Below are 22,019 nucleotides of genomic sequence, written 5' to 3' on the forward strand. Positions count from 1 at the left end.
GGCCGCAGATTTGGGCTTTCGGATTTCACCCCCTCCTTGAAGAGACAGATTTTGGTCAGAAAATTTGCGCCCTGGTCTGAATTTGAACCTAGCTGAGACCTCTTGGTCCTACTTAGCCGCAGAGTCGGGCTTTCGGACTCTCATTTGAACATGGGTGAAAATTTCCGCCCCGGGTTGGGATTTCCACCTTGGATGGGATTTGAACCTGACACCCTCCAGTCAACAGTGGCCGCAGATTTGGGCTTTCGGATTTTATCCCTCCTTGAAGAGACAGATTTTGGTCAGAAAATTTGCGCCCTGGGCTGAATTTGACTCTAGCTGAGACCTCCCTGTCAACATTTCTTGGTCCTACTTAGCCGCAGAGTCGGGCTTTCGGACTCTCATTTGAACATGGGTGAAAATTTCCGCCCCGGGTTGGGATTTCCACCTGATACCTTTGATCAACAGTCCTTGCAACCACTCGGCCGCAGAGCCGGGCCTTCTATTCGGCCTCTCATTTGAACGTGGGTGATGAGGGTGAGGTCGGCCTACTCCCGCCTTGGCCGTGCTTGGCCGGGTCCACCGTGGTCTTACTGTCCCGCAGCTTCTGAATCGCCGACCCGCTCACATATCGGCTCAACACGTGGGCAATATTCGGACAGTAGCGCGCGATATACACCATCGGCAGGATCGGGAACTTGCCCATCCACGCTTCGTCCAGCCGGTTGGCTATCGCGACGGAAGAGAGGTAAGCGCAGCGCTCCGCCGACATGCGTTTGTCCTGGACGGATGCGGACTGGTTGAACTTGACGCCCGGTTGGCCCGTGAAGCTTTCCTTGAGGAAGTTGGTCAGAGTGGGCCCGGGGCAGAGGAGGGTGACCGTGAGCTTTTTGGTGTCCTGCTTTTCCCGCCGGAGCGCGTCGAAGTAGCCGTGAATGGCGTGCTTGGAACCTGGAACCAGAAGAGAAGTAGGTGAAACCAATTTACCAATCCATTGAAAAGTACGTTCCAATACTCAACTACACATTTAGATTTTTTAAACCTAATATGTACCTATTTTTATCTTGTTTTCCAAACCTGTCCCGAACACAAACGCTTTCCCGCCGGAGCGCGTCGAAGTAGCCGTGAATGGCGTGCTTGGAACCTGGAACCAGAAGAGAAGTAGGTGAAACTAAAAACCTTTACGTTTTGTTACTTAGCAGTTACGTATGTGTACCAATTTACCAATGCATTGAAAAGCACGTTCCAATACTCAACTACATATTTAGATTTTTTAAACCTAATATGTACCTATTACTTTCCTTATCCTATAGGAAGGAAAGTAATGTAATCGGGTCAAAATTTCGATGGTCAGTTTTTAGTGCCAAAACACGATCTTGTTTTCCAAACCTGTCCCGAACACAAACGCTAAGCGATTTACCAATCAAGTTCTATAAGATCGCTCGAATGATTATGTACCTTGTGTCGCAATATGGAAACGAATTTCATTGTGTGTTCCCGAAATGTAAACAACACAAGTAAACAACGTGTCGGTAGAAGACGCGAAGTGGAAGGTGTGCCACGGCCACGCCCTGTGTCCATAGGCGGTTCTTGCCTAAATTTTTGGGGGGGCTTGATTTTGAAAAATGGTGTTTTGGATTATTATTCTGAAATCCAATTTTATCTCTTTGATTCCTTGAATTCCTTCATTCCTGATTCTATCCTATTTTAGTGTCCTAACAACGCACAACTATGTTTCTTTTTAGAGTATTTCATGCACATAGTGGGGTATTGTACCCTATTTACGTATTTAACCTAATTATAAAAATGTCTTTCCTTTGTTACTTTCTATTACTAATTAGTTTATTACATTCTGTCCTGCTTAAATTCGTTTAGCTCCAAAGCTAGCTGGGTGGCTTCAAGTATTTTGTGACCAAATACCTAACAAATTCCGGGTTCAGTCATATTAAGACTTATACTAACAAACTTCCAAGGCATTCTGTAGGCTCGTACTCTTACATCTATCTTTAAACTGGAATACTAGATTTGTCTCAATCCCATTCCAACTTTCTACCTCAAATAAATCACAAGCCTAACCCGGGACAGTTAACATCTTCATTTTGAAACTTGAAACCAGACTACAAATTTCTCCATCTTCTTCTATTGTTGTGATTCTTGTAAACATACAAAATAGATAACTTGTTCAACTTCAAGCCCCCCTGATGGTAGTCTTGTGGGGAGACGATTTAATCTTCGGCCTCATCTTTTGCTTTTGCTTTCTCTTCAGGTTACTCTCTTGTCTCGATCAGCCTCGGTGGTGTAGTGGTCAAGACGATCGCCTGGTGAACTCCTGTGAGGACTTGGGTTCAATCGCAGCCGAGGTATGGAATGTACAAGAACTACAGTAAAGGGACTCTATTGAAGAGGTTAGAGGTTTCATAGAGGGAACTGTAACTATCAGGGTCTTTTTTTTTAGATTTTTTTTTTAAAGATGAGTGTTTCACCGCCGTTTTTATTTCGTAGCAATGAAACAACTGCTACATTGGACGCATGTGGTCTGTGTCGTAGCATGCCCATCCCGTAGTATGCCTCTCATCAGATGGGCGAGAAGAGACACAATACTTCCCATTTAGGTGCTGGCTCAACACGAGAACACCAGAAAGTAACCCGTTGAAATATTTGCAATCGAAAAAAGAGTACAAATTTTCGTCGATGATGGGATTCGAACCCGGGACCTTCTGCATGGCAAGCAAGCGCGCTACCACTGGACCAACCGTGCCCCCTAAACTAGTGCCAAACTTGCCTGCAAGTCAACTAAGGAAGAGTTAAACAGTGTATTTTTCGCATATAAAACTAGTAAAACGAAGCAGGAAGAGACAGTTTAACCATGTTTTTTTTTCCCCATTTAATGGAGCGGTTGCATATGGGTAAAAATTATAAATAAATGGCCGATTCCTATGTTAAAAGTTGGGAAAAATCCAAATCTGACGTCAAAACTCCGAAAAAATAACTGTAAAAGGTCGAAAATTCAATTTTTATTTTGAAGATATAACAACAAAAGTGAAACTCGTCTCTCTATTATCCAAGATATTGTACCAAATCAAGTGGAACCAAGCAAAGCCAAGATACCACCAAGACAATCTACACAACGCTTCTACCAGGATACCACCAGTAGTGGATCCACTCAGGTTTACAAGAAGTTATTGGTCGAAAATAGCGGCGTAGAAATATGGGAAGCTATAAATCCAAATATTTATGCCGATCTGCTGGTGAGGGGAAGCTTCAAATACAGTATGCCAATCTGGAGGTAGGGGCTTTCAAACTGAAAATCCTGGAAGTCTTGAGAGACAAGGGAAGAAAAAGGGAGGAAGCACATTAGATACCTAGGACGGTATCGAGGGGTAGGATAAATGATTGCGTTTAGGTGGTTTTAAAATAACGCGATCGGCTGAAAAATCGCTTATATTTTCGATAGATGGTAAAAAGAGGGTTGACAAAACCGTAGAAAGAATCGGCGTTCATTAGCTTCCATGGATGCGCCACAGCGAAGAAGAAGAAATAAATAATACACCACTGGTCATGAAGGATAAAAAAAGAATCAACATTCTTTTCCCACGACCATTGATGAGGTCGGAACCGAAGTAGGCATTTATGCTCAACACAATTAAAATTCCTCCTTCCTCCTTTGTTATTGATTGTCTCTCTTGTATTTATTTATTTATCCACCTATCCATTTGTTTGTTTTATTTGATATCTAGGTAGTGAGGCCACTACACCAAATAATATCTTTATTTATATTTATTATAGTGTGCCAAAAAAATAATATCTTATTTTTATTTTAAATCAGTTACCTACATATGTGTAACTCCTCATTGATTAAATTGATTTCGATTCTTTGAAGTTTTGAACTAGTGTTTCTTTATTGAATGCCATGAAATTGATATACCCTTTACTGTTATTGAAAAATTAAAGAGACCAAGAACGCAACTTACCGAACTAACATCAGAAGAACTAACTAGAGATGATTTGACAATGGGATTTGGTATGAGAACTCCTACTAATTCTTTTATTAGTCGTTCTTCATTTTCTTCATTGTTTCCAGTTCTTTTATTACATCTACATAGTTCTTTTTCAACAGGGACCGGATATGAATTGTAAATTACCCTGCAAACACGTAAACAGACGAACCCTGCAAACAGGCCATAAATTACCCTCTCCAATTCTGTACAAACAAGCGATTCAAATGATTGAATAACATGGAAGAATTCTTATTGCTGCCAAGGTGCCAAGGGGACCTTCAATCAATTTCTTTGACACCCTAAAAACAAAGCGACCTTGTGGAACCTTAACGAGTCAAACGCCTTTGTGACATCAAAACACGAAGCCCTGGAGGGTACCCAAATTAAGATGGACTATTGAGGATGCCCAAATCGATTTCTATGTTTCAATACATTGTTTTCCCCCCAATTAGATTGGCTCCAGGAAGGCACCATGGTATTGACAGGTTTTTGGTTTTATAATTGAGAGGAGGGGTTACAAGTTACAACCAGAAATTTTCAATAGTTGAACTCGAAATTTGAAATTGACATCAGAAATTTACCTTTCAAAGTAAAAGGTATTAGATGAAAGGAATAGGTGGCTTTTTCCTGTACGAGTACTAAGTATCTAACTACTCTCTCCTATTATCAATCAAAAATGAAATGAGGTTTTCCTTATTATTGGTTTTATGATAGAACTTTTATAACTATTGTGATTTTCTCCAAAATAAACGACCAGAACTCTTCAAAACAAGTCCAACTCATTTGACTTGACACACAATCCGTTGTTTTTATTAGGGAGAAATCTCGATAAAAACTCCCTCATTACCCATATTTAAATATTACAACCAAACAAACAAATGTCCAAGTGTTCATATCAGTTGGGAAAAAAGCTGATCAAAATCCAAAGGCAGCTGCTCACTTTCATCCGTTAAAAGCTATTGAATGACACACATTGCATTTGATAATCATGATCGACCAGCATTAGTTTTTCATAAATGTTTTTTTCTTGTTTACTTTTCACAGGGTTTTTCAAAATCAAAGTCATTTTCTCAGTCCAGACAGCGATTGTTAGGAACAAAAAACCAAAAACCAACACTTCATCATACTGAAAAATAGTAAATAGGTACTTAGTTATCAATTGAGATTATTGAGTATGATCGATTTCACAACAGATGTTTATCTCATTTCAGTAATTTCGCTCATTCTGTTAGATTTTGAGTGTTTTATACATTTCTAGAGATTGTTGATGAATTGATGATTGAGGAAGAAAAGAAATTTGATTATATCACAAAAAAACACAGCCCACTCAGTCAATGAACTGGAGTTACTGGAATTGGGACGTAATGAAACCACAAAAGCAATTATAAAGATGTAGAACGTAGGACGTACTGTACTGATTTGGCATGGAGTAAAACACAACAACGTCATGAAAAGAACGCTGAGACCCAATAACCCAATACACCAATGGACTGCATAATGATTTAATGTCGTAAGATTGGACACAAAAGTTCATTGACGACTTTCATAGGATTCAACTAGCCATCGCAACGGCGCTCGGCGCGACAATGGACAGTCGAATCCACCAGTTCCCCATGGATCACTGATGTTAAATAACATGACACGTGGTTGGAATCCAGAGAGGTGACCATCTGGGCAATCTTGTATTGGTGGTTTTTCCCGGCCAACTCAGGCTAGTGGATGTTAGGTAGCTTGTCAGCTTGTCACCGATTGTACATAAAGAGTATCTTCCCTAAGAACATTTTTGGTTGGTAATTGTTGGCCTTACGATATATCGTACCTACCAAAAATGTTGTCAGGGTTTGTGCTTACATAATCATTCTCCTTTAATACCCTCAAAGAATGCGGCATTTTCACGCTATACAGCAATGAAAGTACGTGGATACAAATGTTTTGCTTTTCCCTTTCAAACGTTCTAGTCAATTCTCTCACCTACGGCTCTGGTTCAAGAATTCCATCTCAAGTAAATCTCTGCGCCAGTCCTATTCGTTTCGTTTGTTTTCACCGATTGTATATAAAGAGTATCTTCCCTAACAACATTTTTGGTTGGGTAATTGTTGGCCTTACGATATATCGTACCAAAAATGTTGTCAGGGTTCGTGCTTACATAGTCATTCTCCTTTAATACCCTCAAAGAATACGGCATTTTCACGCTATACAGCAATGAAGTACGTGGATACAAATGTTTTGCTTTCCCCTTTCAAACGTTTTAGTCAATTCTCTCACCTACGGCTCTGGTTCAAGAATTCCATCTCAAGTAAATCTCTGCGCCAGTCCTATTCGTTTCGTTTGTTTTCACCGTGGTATTTAAATCACTGATGATCCTCATGATGATGATATTAAAGTTTCTCATTTCATTTACGAGTTGTTCACCTTGAGGAGATTATATGATGAGCCTTGTGAGGAGATACCGCTGGAGAGGTGAAGTTTGAGGAGGTGATATACAGATATTTGGGTTTTTGTCTCTACCGTTGTGGGTGTAGTGGCGAATTTGGGCCTCGATGAGGTCCATGTGTGAGGACACCCAATGCAGACCTTTCGGCTTGTACTGAATGGTTTCTGTCCCCATTTCATTTACGAGTTGTTCACCTTGAGGAGATTATATGATGAGCCTTGTGAGGAGATACCGCTAGAGAGGGGAAGTTTGAGGAGGTGATATACAGGTATTTGGGTTTTTGTCTCTACCGTTGTGTGTGTAGTGGCGAATTTGGGCCTCGATGAGGTCCATGTGTGAGGACACCCAATGCAGACCTTTCGGCTTGTACTGAATGGTTTCTGTCCAATATCTAGTTAAGTGCTGTTTTGCCCTAACTTAATTCCGCCTCGCCTTCACCTGTATGACTAAATCTGAGAGCACAGGGAGTCCGCTAGACGAAATTTGAAAATTCCGGTTTGATTCATCAGTGATGTCAAAGCCCTTAATCAAGGATCATGTGATTTGTAATGGAATAGAACATCACTAGCTCATAGCCACCAGCTTTTCATACACTTTAAGTAAGTCCTGGATTCGAAATGAAAGTCAAAAAAGTCATGGATCCAACACTTGTACAAAGTTGATTCCAGTTTATCACAACGGACATTAGGTCGTTCGCACCCAAAGGTGATTCGACTACCTAAAACATCCGATAAAATTTTCATCAAATTGCTCGGTACCCCTATGTATCCAACTCTTGTACAAAGTTGATTCCAGTTTAACACAACGGACATTAGGTCGTTCGCACCCAAAGGTGATTCGACTACCTAAAACATCCGATAAAATTTTCATCAAATTGCTCGGTACCCCTCGTCAATACATACCGGGGACGGCTGCTCTTCGACTGTTGCGTTTTTCTCGAAACAGCTGGCCATTTTCCGTGAACAACTGCACACTCCATATGCAAACACAATGAGCCCCGGTATGATGTTTCCTTGTTAGATTGGGAAAACAACTGAACTTGCTCCCGTTCACAGGGAAGCCACATGTTCCTTAAGGGACACTTGGAACAGACGGTGATATCAGGGGGGTAAGGGAGAGGAGGCAGGGCCGTTTACAAAAAGCCCCCTCTAAGGCTTAGGTGTAGGGGGGTAAGGGACTACCAGCCAATTTTTTGCACGATATTAGATGGGAGTGAGTAGTGAGTACCCATCTTATTCGACAGATGTGAATAGTCTCATTTAATCGCTAGTAAGAATAGGTATCGGCGTGAATAACCTGGTATTCCAGGGTTAAAACGCCTTTTTTTAGGCTTTAATGGCAGGATTCTCACCTAGTGAGCTCTTCCACCCAACCGTTTTTTGTCAGCTTAATAGCTGACATTAAAAGAAAAGAGAAAAACAAAGGAGGGAGAAAAAGGTATTAGAAAAATAGAACCTTCCTTATTCGAGAAAAAAAAAGAATAGGTAGGTAGGTATTTTGACTGTACTGTGACCTGCACTACAAAAAGCCCACACCTAGACTTACGTGTAGGTGTAAACAGCCCTAAAGGACGGGTTGAGCTTCTACGAATCTGCTGCACTACAGTGGGACTCGGGATTAACTCAGCCCGGAGTCCAATTGAACTGTTGAGATAATGGGACTAGTGGACTACATGTCCTAATTCGACAGTCTAAATAAAGCACTAATATGTACCAATAATGGGCTTTCCGTTGATTTAGGAACTGAATAGATGCCTGTGTTAGTTCCGGGCCTCCTTGAAAAGCCTAGCTCCAGAATAAGGGCCGAATTTTAAACTCGGATTACCATTTAATCCTGGTCAGGATTAGGTTCTAGGAGAGCTATTCTATGTGGGAAAGTAATGTTGCACAATTAGTTTGACTAACTAAGACAGGAACTGAAAGTAGTTTCAAAAAAAAAAAAATCTTAAAACCTCTCCAAACACTCTAAGCCTAACCGCCCCTAAAAGGTAATCCGGTTTTAAAATTCGACCCAAAGTATCCTTTTTTTCAGCATTCTAAAGAAGAATCTTCTCTGAATTACCGAATCTTCTACCACCTGTTTTCAACTTCTCATAATTTGGGTGAGTAAGGCCATCAATTCCTATCTTATTCTATACCACTGAGGCAGGTTGCTAATTTAACTAATTTAGATTCTTACTCAGATGCCTATGATAGGGAGCTAGGGACCACAGTTTTGAGATTGAAATTAATCCAAGTAAAATTGGGCGGGAATCCAAAGTCCGTCTTGTTCGGGAATCAGACCCGTGACCTAGCATTTACAAAGCAGGCGCTCTTCCTTCGAAGCTAAATAGACTGAATTAGCCTGCATTTTAGACTCTGAATTAAGACCAACCAGCCAGAATGATTGGTAAATCATTTGATTCAAATCCTCGGATTATGTGCCTGCCGGCATTCTAAATACAACGAAAATCAAACAGACAAAAGTTTCAGCCATAGATAGATTACCCAGCCTGACACAAAGGCTACTCTAGAGAGGACTGTTTCAGTCTAACTTTTAGCTAAAATAGATCATCCCTAGGGGATTTAGCTAAAAACAGTTTCAGTAGTAGATTGGTAGGTACATATTGTACTTTTGATCTTTTTTCATACCTGGGCCAAACAAATAATGCTTGTTCATTTTCAGTAGATTGTAATGTAAATGCAGTTTCTTTGTGTTATTATATCACAACTTTGGTGCTCACTGCAGCATTGTAGGATTTTTCCCAATATCTCAAACCAGCCTGACACAAAGGCTACTCTAGAGAGGACTGTTTCAGTCTAACTTATAACTAAAATAGCTCATCCCTAACGGGGATTTAACTAAAAACATTTCCCCTAGAGGGGAGCTAAAAACAGTTTCAGTAGGTAGTAGATTGGTAGGTACATATTGTGCTTTTGATCGTTTTTCATACCTGGGAACCTGGGCCAAACAAATAATGCTTGTTCATTTTCAGTAGATTGGTAGTTACGTGTTGGGCTTTTGTTCGTTTTTTTAGTAAATGGTTATTTACTTATTATACATTGATAACGTAATAGTGGTCAGCCTGACACAAAGGCTACTCTAGAGAGGACTGTTTCAGTCTAACCTTATAACTAAAATAGATCATCCCTAGGGGATTTAGCTAAAAACATTTTCCCTAGAGGGGATTTAGCTAAAAACAGTTTCAGTAGTAGATTGGTAGGTACACATTGTGGTTTTGATCGTTTTTCATACCTGGGAACCTGGGCCAAACAAATAATGCTTGTTCATTTTTAGTAGATTGGTAGTTACGTGTTGGGCTTTTGTTCGTTTTTTAGTACTTGGACCTAGTAAATAACGCTTGTTCATTGGTTACCTGCTTCCAAGCATTGTTTTCCATTTATTTCTTGTTCATTCGAAAGAAATGTGTAAGTATATTTACACATTTCTCCTTTAACAGGTCAAGACTGTCAAGAGACACAGACGTGCCAATTTGAAATTGGATTGGGGACATGTCATTTTAAAATTGGACATGACAATAGGCAATAATGAAATTTATCATTTTCCAGTTAATAGTGAAATTGTTATTTTCAATCATGGAAAAAAACACGTCGCTTTAGTCTTGTTGAAGTTTGCAATTTTGTCATTTCGTCTGTACTTTCGATGACTTGGAGTTTTAATTACAAAGAATATGACTGTTGTCCGTGTTCTGGTCTTAGTCAATTGTTCTATAGATCTATAGGATGTCTTTCTGCTGTCTGATAGTATTGGTCGTCTACTGAATTGCTTGAGGATGGTTCCTTACAATTGAAAACGCACGGAGGTAACTGACCTGACTTCACAAATATGGTACCCATAGCATTTATACATAGTTCTTAGGACGGCTACAGACACTTCTGTAACAGGTATGCCGGGAGGGCTATAGCTAGTTTTTGGCATTTCTCATGCGTTTGCTTATGCAGAAAACCAAAGCCCATTCCGAGGCTTAGGTGTAAGGGCAAACAAACCTAAAGGATGGGTTAAGCTTCTACGAATCAACCTCTCCACAGGAGACCTTTAGGCCTGGGATTCAAAAACCGTACACTTGAGGGAGTTTAAAGAATAGTATGTAAAAAAGAAAATCACCAACCTGTATAAGATCCAGAGTACGGCGCTCCGACAATTCCCGCAATACTGGACGTCACCACCAGATGACCCCCCTGTTCCCTCGCCAGGATTTCTTTAGACCGGCTATAGACACTTCTGTAACAGGTATGCCGGGAGGGCTATAGCTAGTTTTTGGCATTTCTCATGCGCCTGCTCACGCAAAGGACCAAAGCCCACTCCGAGGCTTAGGTGTAAGGGCAAACAGCCCTAAAGGATGGGTTAAGCTTCTACGAATCTACCTCTCCACAGGAGACCTTTAGGCCTGGGATTCAAAAACCGTTCACTTGAGGGAGTTTAAAGAACAGTATGTAAAAAAGAAAATCACCAACCTGTATAAGATCCAGAGTAAGGCGCTCCGACAATTCCCGCAATACTGGACGTCACCACCAGATGACCCCCCTGTTCCCTCGCCAGGAAGTAACTCGTCGCTATCCGCGATTAACGCTGAAATAATAGGGCGCAGACCTACTTTACCTACTCATAGCGTTATTTGTCAACGTTTATGCAGGTCTTATCAGTACGATAGATCTTTAGTATTTTTTTCAAGTACCTTCATGCTTCATTATTTAACGATCCAATATTCAATGCTTTCGTCTATTCAATGATTCCGTCAAAAAGAAACATCGCAGGATCTACCTTACTACGCCCTAATCAGTGAAGATGTCATCATTATTGTTTTTAAACAATAAACCTTATTTATCTACAAATTCAGCTTTATTTAAAGATTTACAGCCCGATTTTCACCGTAGTAGGTACAGCTCACATTTCAGTAAAGTACCGACATAAAAATGAGATATATGGAGAAGATCAAAGAAGATTTGAAGAGAAAAACTTGGATTGCAGCCTCGCCCAGAACCGAGCAGCTTAGAAAACCCAAACACGAAATGTCGACCCCACTTGGGTGGGAAAAGACAAAGTAAAAGAAGAAGACCTAGATGAAAATTAAGGTAACCACTTGGTGAGGTCACACCGGCGGCGTTCTCTACCACCTAACCCTTAAAGCTCCATTAGTTTGGTCGAATTCTAAAATAAATGAGGGTAAAATTTTATGCTTCGACTGGAATCGAACCCACGCCCTTCTGTTTACCAGGCGAGCGACTTGACCACTGCGCCACCGAGTCGGTTCTTGTTTCATCTGCTCAGTTCCTGAGGGTTTTCCCCAATTTGTTCACAGTACTTCACAGTCTAGTGTGCTATCAGACTCACAATGAATAATTGAAGGGCACTCCTTAAGGTGTCACCCCCTTAAACCGTAAGATGAGACTTGATGTGTGATTATTTTCCACTCCTGTCACTCTGTCATCTTCTCTATGGAATCTAAAGCCCGGTCCACACGCGAAGATTTGTCTCCCAGCCTGGTGTTCCCATCTGCTTAACGCTGAAATAATAGGGCGCAGACCTACTTTACCTACTTGATCATAGCGTTATTTGTCAACGTTTATGCAGGTCTTATCAGTACAATGGATCTTTAGTATTTTTTTCAAGTACCTACCTTCATGCTTCATTATTTAACGATCCAATATTCAATGATTCCGTCAGCTTTTCTGACTTTTTCTTCTTCTGACGATCTCCCTGCTCCCTGATTGAGGGCTCCTTGATTGAGAGCTGACAAAAGAAGAAGAAGAAGAAGAAGAAGAAGAAGAAGAAGAAAAAAAAAAAACGCCGACCTCGTCTAACCACAGGAAAAGGCGAAGAAGAAGAAGATTTCTTGGGGTGCTGCTGTACCTCCTGTTAATTTGTCCTCCAAAAATGACTCTCTGAAAGTCTGAACGTAAGCTTGTTAGTGGAGATGCCAAAACTCCATGTTTCATTTAATTATTATTAGTGGAGATGCCAAAACTCCCCATGTCAAATTTCAATATCATCACATTTTGATATCCTATGTTTGAATAAATAGGTTCGTCTGAGCTCCTTCACCGAAAAAATTCCAATCCCAATCATTCCATCAATTTTGAGGGAGGGTAGCCAATTATTCACGCAATGATTTAATTCTTATTAGTGGAGATGCCAAAACTCCCAATGTCAAATTTCAATATTATCACATTTTATCCTATGTTTGAATAATAAAAAGGTTCATCTGAGCTCCTTCACCGAAAAAAATTCCAATCCCAATCATTCCATCAATTTTGAGGGAGGGTAGCCAATTATTCACGCAATGATTCAAACAGAACAACAACATCTTTCATGAGCCCTACAAGGCCCTACACTTGAATTTAGACCACGCTACGCCACTGCATTTAATTATTATTAGTGGAGATGCCAAAACTCCCATGTCAAATTTCAATATTATCACACATTTTGATATCCTATGTTTGAATAAATTGGTTCGTCTGAGCTCCTTCACCGAAAAAATTCCAATCCCAATCATTCCATCAATTTTGAGGGAGGGTAGCCAATTATTCACGCAATGATTCAAACAGAACAACAACATCTTTAACAAAAGACTGGTCAGCTCCCATGGCGTAGTGGTCAGTCAGCTCCCATGGCGTAGTGGTCACTGCGCTCGCCTTGCACGCGGGAGACCCGGGTTCGATTCCCGGCGGGGTCAAGAAATTTGTATAATGCAAATGTTTGATTCCGTGACTGGCTGTTACGGGGCCCACTCAGCCTCGTGAGGAAAATGAGTAGCTATGTAATATAAATGCGCATAGCGACCGGTGCCAGCATGGTAGGTAATTGGGAGCTGGATTATTGCGATATATATGTATTGGGAAAAATCCTACAATGCTGCAGTGAGCACCAAAGTTGTGAAATAATAACACAAAGAAAGACATTTATTTATTTTACTTTAAACTCTTTGAGGGGCAGAAAAAACACACTTTCTTTCACATTTCAAGGGCGGTGGTTAGTTTACTAACCACCTTATTTGTGCGTTATCGATTCTGAAATGAAAATAGTACACGCCAACATAAAAGGAGGTAAAAAGATACACCAAAACATTTTGAGTATAAACTTCTTTATTTGGTTAAAAAAGTAACAAAGTCCAATAATAACCTACTTGTAAAAAAAAGGACAAAAACATTTTCAACACACTTCATTTGATTTTAAAAAGTAGATAACAAAAGTTCCAATAAATATAGGTACAGTTTTAATAGAGGGTTAACAATCGGTACCTTGGTTACAGTAGGTAGTAGGAGTAGGTATACAGTGTGTCCACTTTTAATGTGCGCCATAGGAAAAATACATGTAAAAACAGTTTTTCTTGTCTCAAAAGTCCCCATGGTCTGGACCCACCACAATACCAATAATGGGCTTTCCGTTGAATTAGGAACCAAATGGATGCCTCTGCTAGTTCCGGGCCTCCTTGAAGAGCCTAGCTCCAGAATAAATGGTACCGGATGAGACCCCCTTGTACGCGACCCTGAGAGAGGGGGGAATCTAGAGGAGGGGTGGATTGTAATATCTTTTAATAACGACAAATTAGTCTCTACTCGCGTTCATCTCTATTAAAGTAATGTACTAATAACTGCTGTGCTGTGCTCCCTGATCAATAATTGCTTAAATGCTGATTGCTGGATACCCGTATGAAACGTCTGCCCACGTGGTTTGTTAATGAAGTGATGGACTGGCGGAGTTTGTGAAATGAAGAGGAATGAACATGTCGATTTAAGTAATGAAGACGAAAGGAGACAAAACATTTAGATTTTTTAAACCTAATATGTACCTATTTTTAACTTCTTTTCCAAACCTGTCCCGAAACAAACGCTAAGCGATTTAACAATCAAGTTCTATAAGATCGAATGATTATGTACCTTGTGTCGCAATATGGGAACGAATTTCATTGTGTGTTCCCGAAATGTAAACAACACAAGTAAACAACGTGTCGGTAGAAGACGCGAAGTGGAAGGTGTGCCACGGCCACGCCCTGTGTCATCGAGTGTAGATTCCGTGATCAATGATTACATAAAAGAAACATCGCAGACTCTACCTTACTACGTCCTAATCAGTGAAGATGTCATTATTGTTTTTAAACAATAAACCTTATTTACAAATTCAGCTTTATTTAAAGCCCGATTTGCACCGTAGTGGGTACAGCTCACATTTCAGTATGATTACATAAAAGAAACATCGCAGGACCTACCTTACTACGCCCTAATCAGTGAAGATGTCATCATTAATGTTTTTAAACAATAAACCGTATTTATCTACAAATTCAGCTTTATTTAAAGCCCGATTTGCACCGTAGTAGGTACAGCTCACATTTCAGTAAAGTACCGACATAAAAATGAGATATATGGAGAAGACCAAAGAAGATTTGAAGGAGAAAAACTTGGATTGCAGCCTCGCCCAGAACCGAGCAGCTTAGAAAACCCAAACACGAAATGTCGACCCCACTTGGGTGAGAAAAGACAAAGTAAAAGAAGAAGACCTACATGAAAATTAAGGTAACCACTTGGTGAGGTTACACCGGCGGTGTTCTCTACCACCTAACCCTTAAAGCTGTATTATTGTTTGCTCAAATTCTCAAATAAGTGAGGGTAAAATCTCATACTTCGGCTGGGATTGAACCCGCGTCCTTCTGTTTACCAGGCGAGCGACTTGGCCACTACGCCACCGAGTCGGTTCTTGTTTCATCTGATGCTCAGTTCCTGAGGGTTTTCCCCAATTTGTTCATAGTACTTCAGTACTTCATAGACTAGTATGCTATCAGACTCACAATAAATAATTGAAGGACACTCCTTAAGGTGTCACCCGCTTAAACCGTAAGATGAGACTTGATGTGTGATTATTTTGCACTCCTGTCACTCTGTCATCTTCTCTATGGAATCTAAAGCCCGGTCCACACGCGAAGATTTGTCTCCCAGCCTGGTGTTCCCATCTGGTCTTTCAATAGATAGACGCATTTATTTGATAGAAGAAACTGTAACTGCCAAGGTATTATCGTCCCGAAAGCGAAGAGAGAAAGAAGGGCAGGATAGGAGAAAGCCACAGCCGCGAGCCGTTCCGAGAACGAACCTTATCTATTTGGGATAAGGTTCGCCCCGGGCGAGAGTCTCACCCGCGACCTAGCGCTTACAAGGCAGGCGCACTACCAACCAAGCTAACTCTGGCTAGGCGCTTGATAAATTTGATAAACCCACAAATTTCTCTATTCCCGGCGTTAGGTCGAGGATTCGATTCCCGTCCGGGGCGGATTTTATCCTGAACGCAAAATGTTCGTTTTCGCAACGGCTGGCTTTCTCCTATAGCCGTTACAGTTCCTTCTAAAAAAAAAATCTCTCGTTTACACGTTGGGAGACATGTAGAACAGAATAGAATATTATGTACCTTGTTTATCCTGCTCGAATGAGACTAAAAAGTCCCTTTACCCCACCAGTCTAAACAACATTTATTTTATGGGTTAAATAACACGATATAACAAAATTTTAGGACCTTAGGACATGTAGTAGGTTGCTTGTATACCGGGCTTTATATTGTGTCATCCTCACCTAGGACTAACGCTGCGGTGTGGTCTCAAGTTCCAATAATAATAACCTATTCGTAAAAAAGGACACAAACATTTTCAACACACTTCATTTGGTTTTAAAAGTAACAAAAAAAATTCCAATATATATAGGTACAGTTTTAATAGAGGGTTAACAATCAGTACATGGGTAGGTAGTAGGTATTAAGTGGTAGGTAAATTGTTAGGTATATTGTAGATAGGTAATATTGTAAATTTAGGAAAATGACATAATAATCAATTCCTTTGCATTAGTTAACAACAACAACAACAACAACAACAACAACAACAACAACAACAACAACAACAACAACAACAACAACAACAACAACAGAAGAGAAGAGAAGAGAAGAGAAGAGAAGAGAAGAGAAGAGAAGAGAAGAGAAGAGAAGAGAAGAGAAGAGAAGGGAAGAGAAGGGAAGGGAAGGGAAAGGAAGGGAAGAGAAGAGAAGAGAATAGAATATTATGTACCTTGTTTATCCTGCTCGAATGAGACTAAAAAGTCCCTTTACCCCAGCAGTCTAAACAACATTTATTTTATGGGTTAAATAACATGATATAACAAAATTTTAGCACCTTAGGACATGTAGTAGGTTGCTTGTATACCGGGCTTTATATTGTGTCATCCTCACCTAGGACTAACGCTGCGGTGTGGTCTCAAGTCTTAACATAGCTGATTATGTGGCGGTGAAGTAATCCATATTTACAGCCGGTGAGGCAATTCTTTCATTACAGCTGAAGTCATTTCTTTACTGGAGGAGTGACTATTTTTCTATTGCTTCTTATTTTTTCCCCTTCATAAGGCCCATTCCCACTTGTCGTGAGTTTTATCAGATTTTTTTTTCGTATGATCGTATGTCCTGTAGGTAATGTAATTTAAATGAGAGTGTTCCCACTATACATGACACGATTAATTTCGAGCACTTAGGCCCGTTGCACACACACACCGGTTTTGGACGAAATTCCAATAGTGAAGCACACGTCGGAATGGGACCTTGCACACACGCCGACCGGTGATCGGTGCCGGTCACTATTGGAATTTGGACGACCGGTAAAAAATCGGTCGTCCAAAACCGGTGTGTGTGCAACGGGCCTTACGAACGAAGTTCAAGATCGATTTATCAAAATAAAGACAACGCATCTCTTGATCTTAAAGTAATTATCCAATAAAATCGTTACCATCGCTATTTTCGTCGCCATTGTCATCAACTCCTTGATATCTTTTACGTTTTTTATTGGAATTTGGACGACCGGTAAAAATCGGTCGTCCAAAACCGGTGTGTGTGCAACGGACCTTACGAACGAAGTTCAAGATCGATTTATCAAAATAAAGACAACACATCTATTGATCTTAAAGTAATTATCCAATAAAATCGTTACCATCGCTATTTTCGTCGCCATTGTCATCAACTCCTTGATATCTTTTACGTTTTTCAATTAATACTGTTTTATTTTTACTATCCCTATTTATTTTTTTACTTTTTATAGAGATTAAAGATGACATATGATCAAGGAATATATTAAACTCTATTGACACCTTCCGGCTTTCACCTCCTAAGTCTCAAGTGTTTTCGAGTTGAAACAAATACTCAATTCTACAAGTTATAAATGATCTGCAAGTTATATGAATAAATGGGTATAACTTTTGCAATGTATATTTATAGGATCTTCGAAGATTTCTGCCAAGTCATCGCCCGTGACGTCAATTGCCAGGATCAGCAAGATCTTCAATTTCAGTCATAACGTGATGTACTTAACGCGAGACGAATTCACAAATCTCCGGCTTGTAATGGAAGAACATTTCGCAATGTATATTTATAGGATCTTCGAAGATTTCTGCCAAGTCATCGCCCGTGACGTCAATTGTCAGGATCAGCAAGATCTTCAATTTCAGTCATAACGTGATGTACTTAACGCGAGACGAATTCACAAATCTCCGGCTTGTAATGGAAGAACCAGTTGAAAAGGAATGGCCAAACGAAGGAGTCAGGTCAAGAGACACAGACGTGCCAATTTGAAATTGGATTGGGGACGTGTCATTTTAAAATTGGACATGACAATAGGCAATAATGAAATTTATCATTTTCCAGTTAATAGTGAAATTGTTATCTTCAATCGTGGAAATGACACGTCGCGTTGGTCTTGTTGAAGATTGCGATTTTGCCATTTCGTCTATGCTATTGAAGACTTGGAGTTTTAATTACAAAGTTAGAATGTGTCTGTTCTCTGGTCGTCTAGTGTCTACTGAAGTACTGATTTGATCGAGGAACAATTCAGTACTTCCTAACAATCGAAAACGCACGGAGGTAACTGACCTGACTTCACAAATATGGTACCCATGTAACCCATATCCTTTATACATATTTCTTTAGGAAGATTGCGATTTTGCCTTTCGTCTATGCTCTTGAAGACTTGGAGTTTTAATCACAAAGTTAGAATGTGTCTAATCTCTGGTCGTCTAGTGTCTACTGAAGTACTGATTTGATCGAGTAACAATCGAAAACGCACGGAGGTAACTGACCTGACTTCACAAATATGGTACCCATGTAACCCATATCCTTTATACATATTTCTTTAGACCGGCTATAGACACTTCTGTAACAGGTATGCCGGGAGGGCTATAGCTAGTTTTTGGCATTTCTCATGCGCCTGCTCACGCAAAGGACCAAAGCCCACTCCGAGGCTTAGGTGTAGGGGCAAACAGCCCTAGAGGATGGGTTAAGCTTCTACGAATCTACCTCTCCACAGGAGACCTATAGGCCTGGGATTCAAAAACCGTACACTTGAGGGAGTTTAAAGAATAGTATGTAAAAAAGAAAATCACCTACCTGTATAAGATCCAGAGTACGGCGCTCCGACAATTCCCGCAATACTGGACGTCACCACCAGATGACCCCCCTGTTCCCTCGCCAGGAAGTAACTCGTCGCTATCCGCGACAAACTCAGCACACTAAACACATTTAGTTCGAACAGCTCCCGGTCTACTTCTAGTTCGATATCCTCCCACGCGGCGCGCTGCGATCGCCCAGCGTTGTTGATTAGAATGTCGAGGCAGCCAAACTGCTGGATCACCGCATCGAAGCAGCGCCGGTGGTACTTTGTTTGCGTCACGTCTAGCGTAAGAGTGTAGATGGACTGCGGGTGAGCACCGGCCTGTACGCATAGGTAAACAGCTCCCGGTCTACTTCTAGTTCGATATCCTCCCACGCGGCGCGCTGCGATCGCCCGGCGTTGTTGATTAGAATGTCGAGGCAGCCAAACTGCTGGATCACCGCATCGAAGCAGCGCCGGTGGTACTTCGTTTGCGTCACGTCTAGCGTAAGAGTGTAGATGGACTGCGGGTGAGCACCGGCCTGTACGCATAGGTTCTTGACGCGTTCGAGGTTGGAGCTGGATCGCGCGGAGAGAACCAGCTTGGCGCCGCATTTGGACAGTTGGAGAGCCAGCGCTTCGCCGATCCCGCTGGATGCTCCTGTGGGGTGAAATGAAATGTCAATTATTAGGACATGGAATAGTCTGGCTTGGGGACAAGGAGTATACCAGCCTGAATTTCCCTTGCTAAATAAATAGCAAAGGTTGAGTGCGAGGGGCATTCACTCGTAAAATTTGTAGCCAAAAGCAAACGGCAGCCCACAGCAATCACCCTAGTTAGGACTGATTGAGAAACTGACGAAAAACGCCAACCCCGTCTGTACACGGGAAAACGCGAAGAAAAAGAAGATTAGGATATGGAAGGTTTCTGTAGCAAATACCGCGCTGTTTTACGCTTTCTAGAGTTTCTAGTGCACAACCAGAAGTGTAGTTTCAAACTAAGTAGTCAAAGTTCTTATTTTAACTGATTACTTTCTGGTGTTCTCGTATTGAAGGATATGGAAGGTTTCTGTAGCAAATACCGCGCTGTTTTACGCTTTCTAGTGCACAACCAGAAGTGTAGTTTCAAACTAAGTAGTCAAAGTTCTTATTTTAACTGATTACTTTCTGGTGTTCTCGTATTGAAGTATTGTGTCTCTTCTCGCCCATCTGATGAGGGAACTTTATTGGGATCGTATGTTGCATGTTTGGAACCACTCATACCTACTGGTATAAAGCAAAACGAAACACATCAAGTATTTTGAGAGATTCTCAGACTTGTCATTTGGCAAGTCAGTACAGACTAGTTTATCAGTGCTGGCCGTATGTTGCATGTTTGGAACCACTTATACCTACTGGTGTAAAGCAAAACGAAACACATCAAGTATTTTGAGAGATTCTCAGACTTGTCATTTGGCAAGTCAGTACAGACTAGTTTATCAGTGCTGGGAAAACTTGTCTGTTAAGGTAACAATAGTGCTTATTTATGCTGTCTGTTCAAGTACACGTAAGGTCATTTATTTTAATGTCTGATTCATATGGGATATGGGTGTCATGTCAACTTCTGATATGAAGTGTAGTTATAGTTACTACTTAGCTAGTTACCCAACTAGGGCAATTATGCAGAAGTCACGTCCGTGGAAAAGAAAAGCTCCTTTTCGTATTTAACCTAACCCTATAATAACACTGGTCACTGCTCGTTTGCATGAAAATTAAGGTAACCACTTGGTGACGTTAATACCGGAGGCGTCCTCTACCACCTAACCCTTAAGCTGTATTATTGTTTGCTCAAATTCTCAAATAAGTGAGGGTAAAATTTCATACTTCGACTGGGATTGAACCCGCGTCCTTCTGTTTACCAGGCGAGCGACTTGACCACTACGCCACCAAGTCGGTTCTTGTTTCATCTGATGCTCAGTTCCTGAGGGTTTTCCCCAATTTGTTCACAGTACTTCACAGTCTAGTGTGCTATCAGACTCACAATAAATAATTGAAGGACACTCCTTAAGGTGTCACCCCCTTTAACCGTAAGATGAGACTTGATGTGTGATTATTTTCCACTCCTGTCATTCTGTCATCTTCTCTATGGAATCTAAAGCCCGGTCCATACGCGAAGATTTGTCTCCCAGCCAGGTGTTCCCACCTGGTCTTTCAATAGATAGACGCATTTATTTGATAGAAGAAACTGTAACTGCCAAGGTATTATCGTCCCGAAAGCGAAAAAAAAAGTCAATTTACCTGTGATCCAGACGACTTTATTGTTGAAGTAATTCAACCTCTTGTTGATCTTCTCTATGAAGAACAAGTACAGGTCACAATCGACAGCCAATAGGAAGAGGCCCTGGACGATGATGTAAATGAGGTAGATGAGACCCACTAGGGAGAATAACCCCATTGTGAACCGGGTGAGGCTGAAACCAGAAAGAATGGGTGGGCGCATTAGTGAACCAGGTTTGGATAAGTCCTTCTATGGGGACAGACAGACCGACAGAGTGACAGACACCGAAGCGAATACAATAGTCCGTCCCTTATACCTTTTTATTACTATTGTAATAATAAAGGAAGGACGGACTAAACAAAGATTTTAGAAATGGTCAAAAAATTTATACTTACAAGTTGCGGTACTTGTTCGGAAGTCACGTCAATGGAAAATTGTTAAAAAAAAAGGAGCTGTCACAAATAAGCAGTGTCATTATAGGATTACTTTAACCCAAAAGGGAGCCTTCACAATTAGAGCAGTGACCACTGTTATTATAGGGTTAGGTTGATGTTGAACACGATAAGGAGCTTTCTTTTTTCATTGTTGTGGCTTCTTAATAATAATTATTCAAGTTGCTTCTTTGTTGTTTCCATGGTAACTGTATTCAGGCAGTTAGTGGCATAGCCTGAATGTCTCCAGGGATTGAAATTGAACCAGTAATTTTTCAGCCAAATCCTCTCTGGGATGAGCTAATCATTTCTAACGGCCAGACTAGTTAGCTTGGTTGGTAGCGTGTCTGCCTCGTAGGCGCTAGGCCGCGGGTTCGATTCCCGCCCGGGGCGGATTTTATCCTGATGGGATAATTTTCGTTCCCGGAACGGCTGGCTTTCTCCTATCCTGTCTTGCGGTCCCCTCGGGGGCCGCGAACCCCAGTTTGGGAATCGCTGAACTAGATTACAAAGATATACTGTGACGTCAAACCTCTTAACA

The 22,019-nt window shown here is 41.0% G+C and overlaps 2 protein-coding genes and 2 long non-coding RNA genes across 4 annotated transcripts; 1 reads left to right on the forward strand and 3 right to left on the reverse strand.

The window, feature by feature from the left end:
* Positions 1–244: 244 nt before the first annotated feature.
* On the reverse strand, positions 245–19,144 carry LOC113470505 (dehydrogenase/reductase SDR family member 7-like; the record flags this gene model as incomplete). The annotated part of the gene is made up of 3 exons (XM_026828999.1): positions 245–930; positions 10,866–10,923; positions 18,866–19,144. Coding segments are annotated over 3 exons (774 nt in total), but the record flags the coding sequence as incomplete, so codon positions are not given.
* Positions 1,078–10,620, reverse strand: LOC113470506. Its single transcript, XR_003393540.1, has 2 exons — positions 10,520–10,620; positions 1,078–1,123 (listed from the first exon to the last, which is right to left on the reverse strand). It is a non-coding gene; the product is annotated as an uncharacterized LOC113470506 (long non-coding RNA).
* On the forward strand, positions 13,412–16,288 carry LOC113470507. The gene is made up of 2 exons (XR_003393541.1): positions 13,412–13,517; positions 15,996–16,288. It is a non-coding gene; the product is annotated as an uncharacterized LOC113470507 (long non-coding RNA).
* A 5-nt stretch (positions 19,145–19,149) lies between the features above and the next one.
* On the reverse strand, positions 19,150–21,240 carry LOC103516672 (dehydrogenase/reductase SDR family member 7; the record flags this gene model as incomplete). Its single annotated transcript, XM_026829002.1, is given in 2 exon segments — positions 19,150–19,451; positions 21,068–21,240. Coding segments are annotated over 2 exon segments (459 nt in total), but the record flags the coding sequence as incomplete, so codon positions are not given.
* Positions 21,241–22,019: the final 779 nt, after the last annotated feature.

The sequence above is a fragment of the Diaphorina citri genome, unplaced genomic scaffold (genome assembly GCF_000475195.1).
Source record: "Diaphorina citri unplaced genomic scaffold, Diaci psyllid genome assembly version 1.1 scaffold1639, whole genome shotgun sequence".
Taxonomy (NCBI): Eukaryota; Metazoa; Arthropoda; class Insecta; order Hemiptera; family Psyllidae; genus Diaphorina; species Diaphorina citri.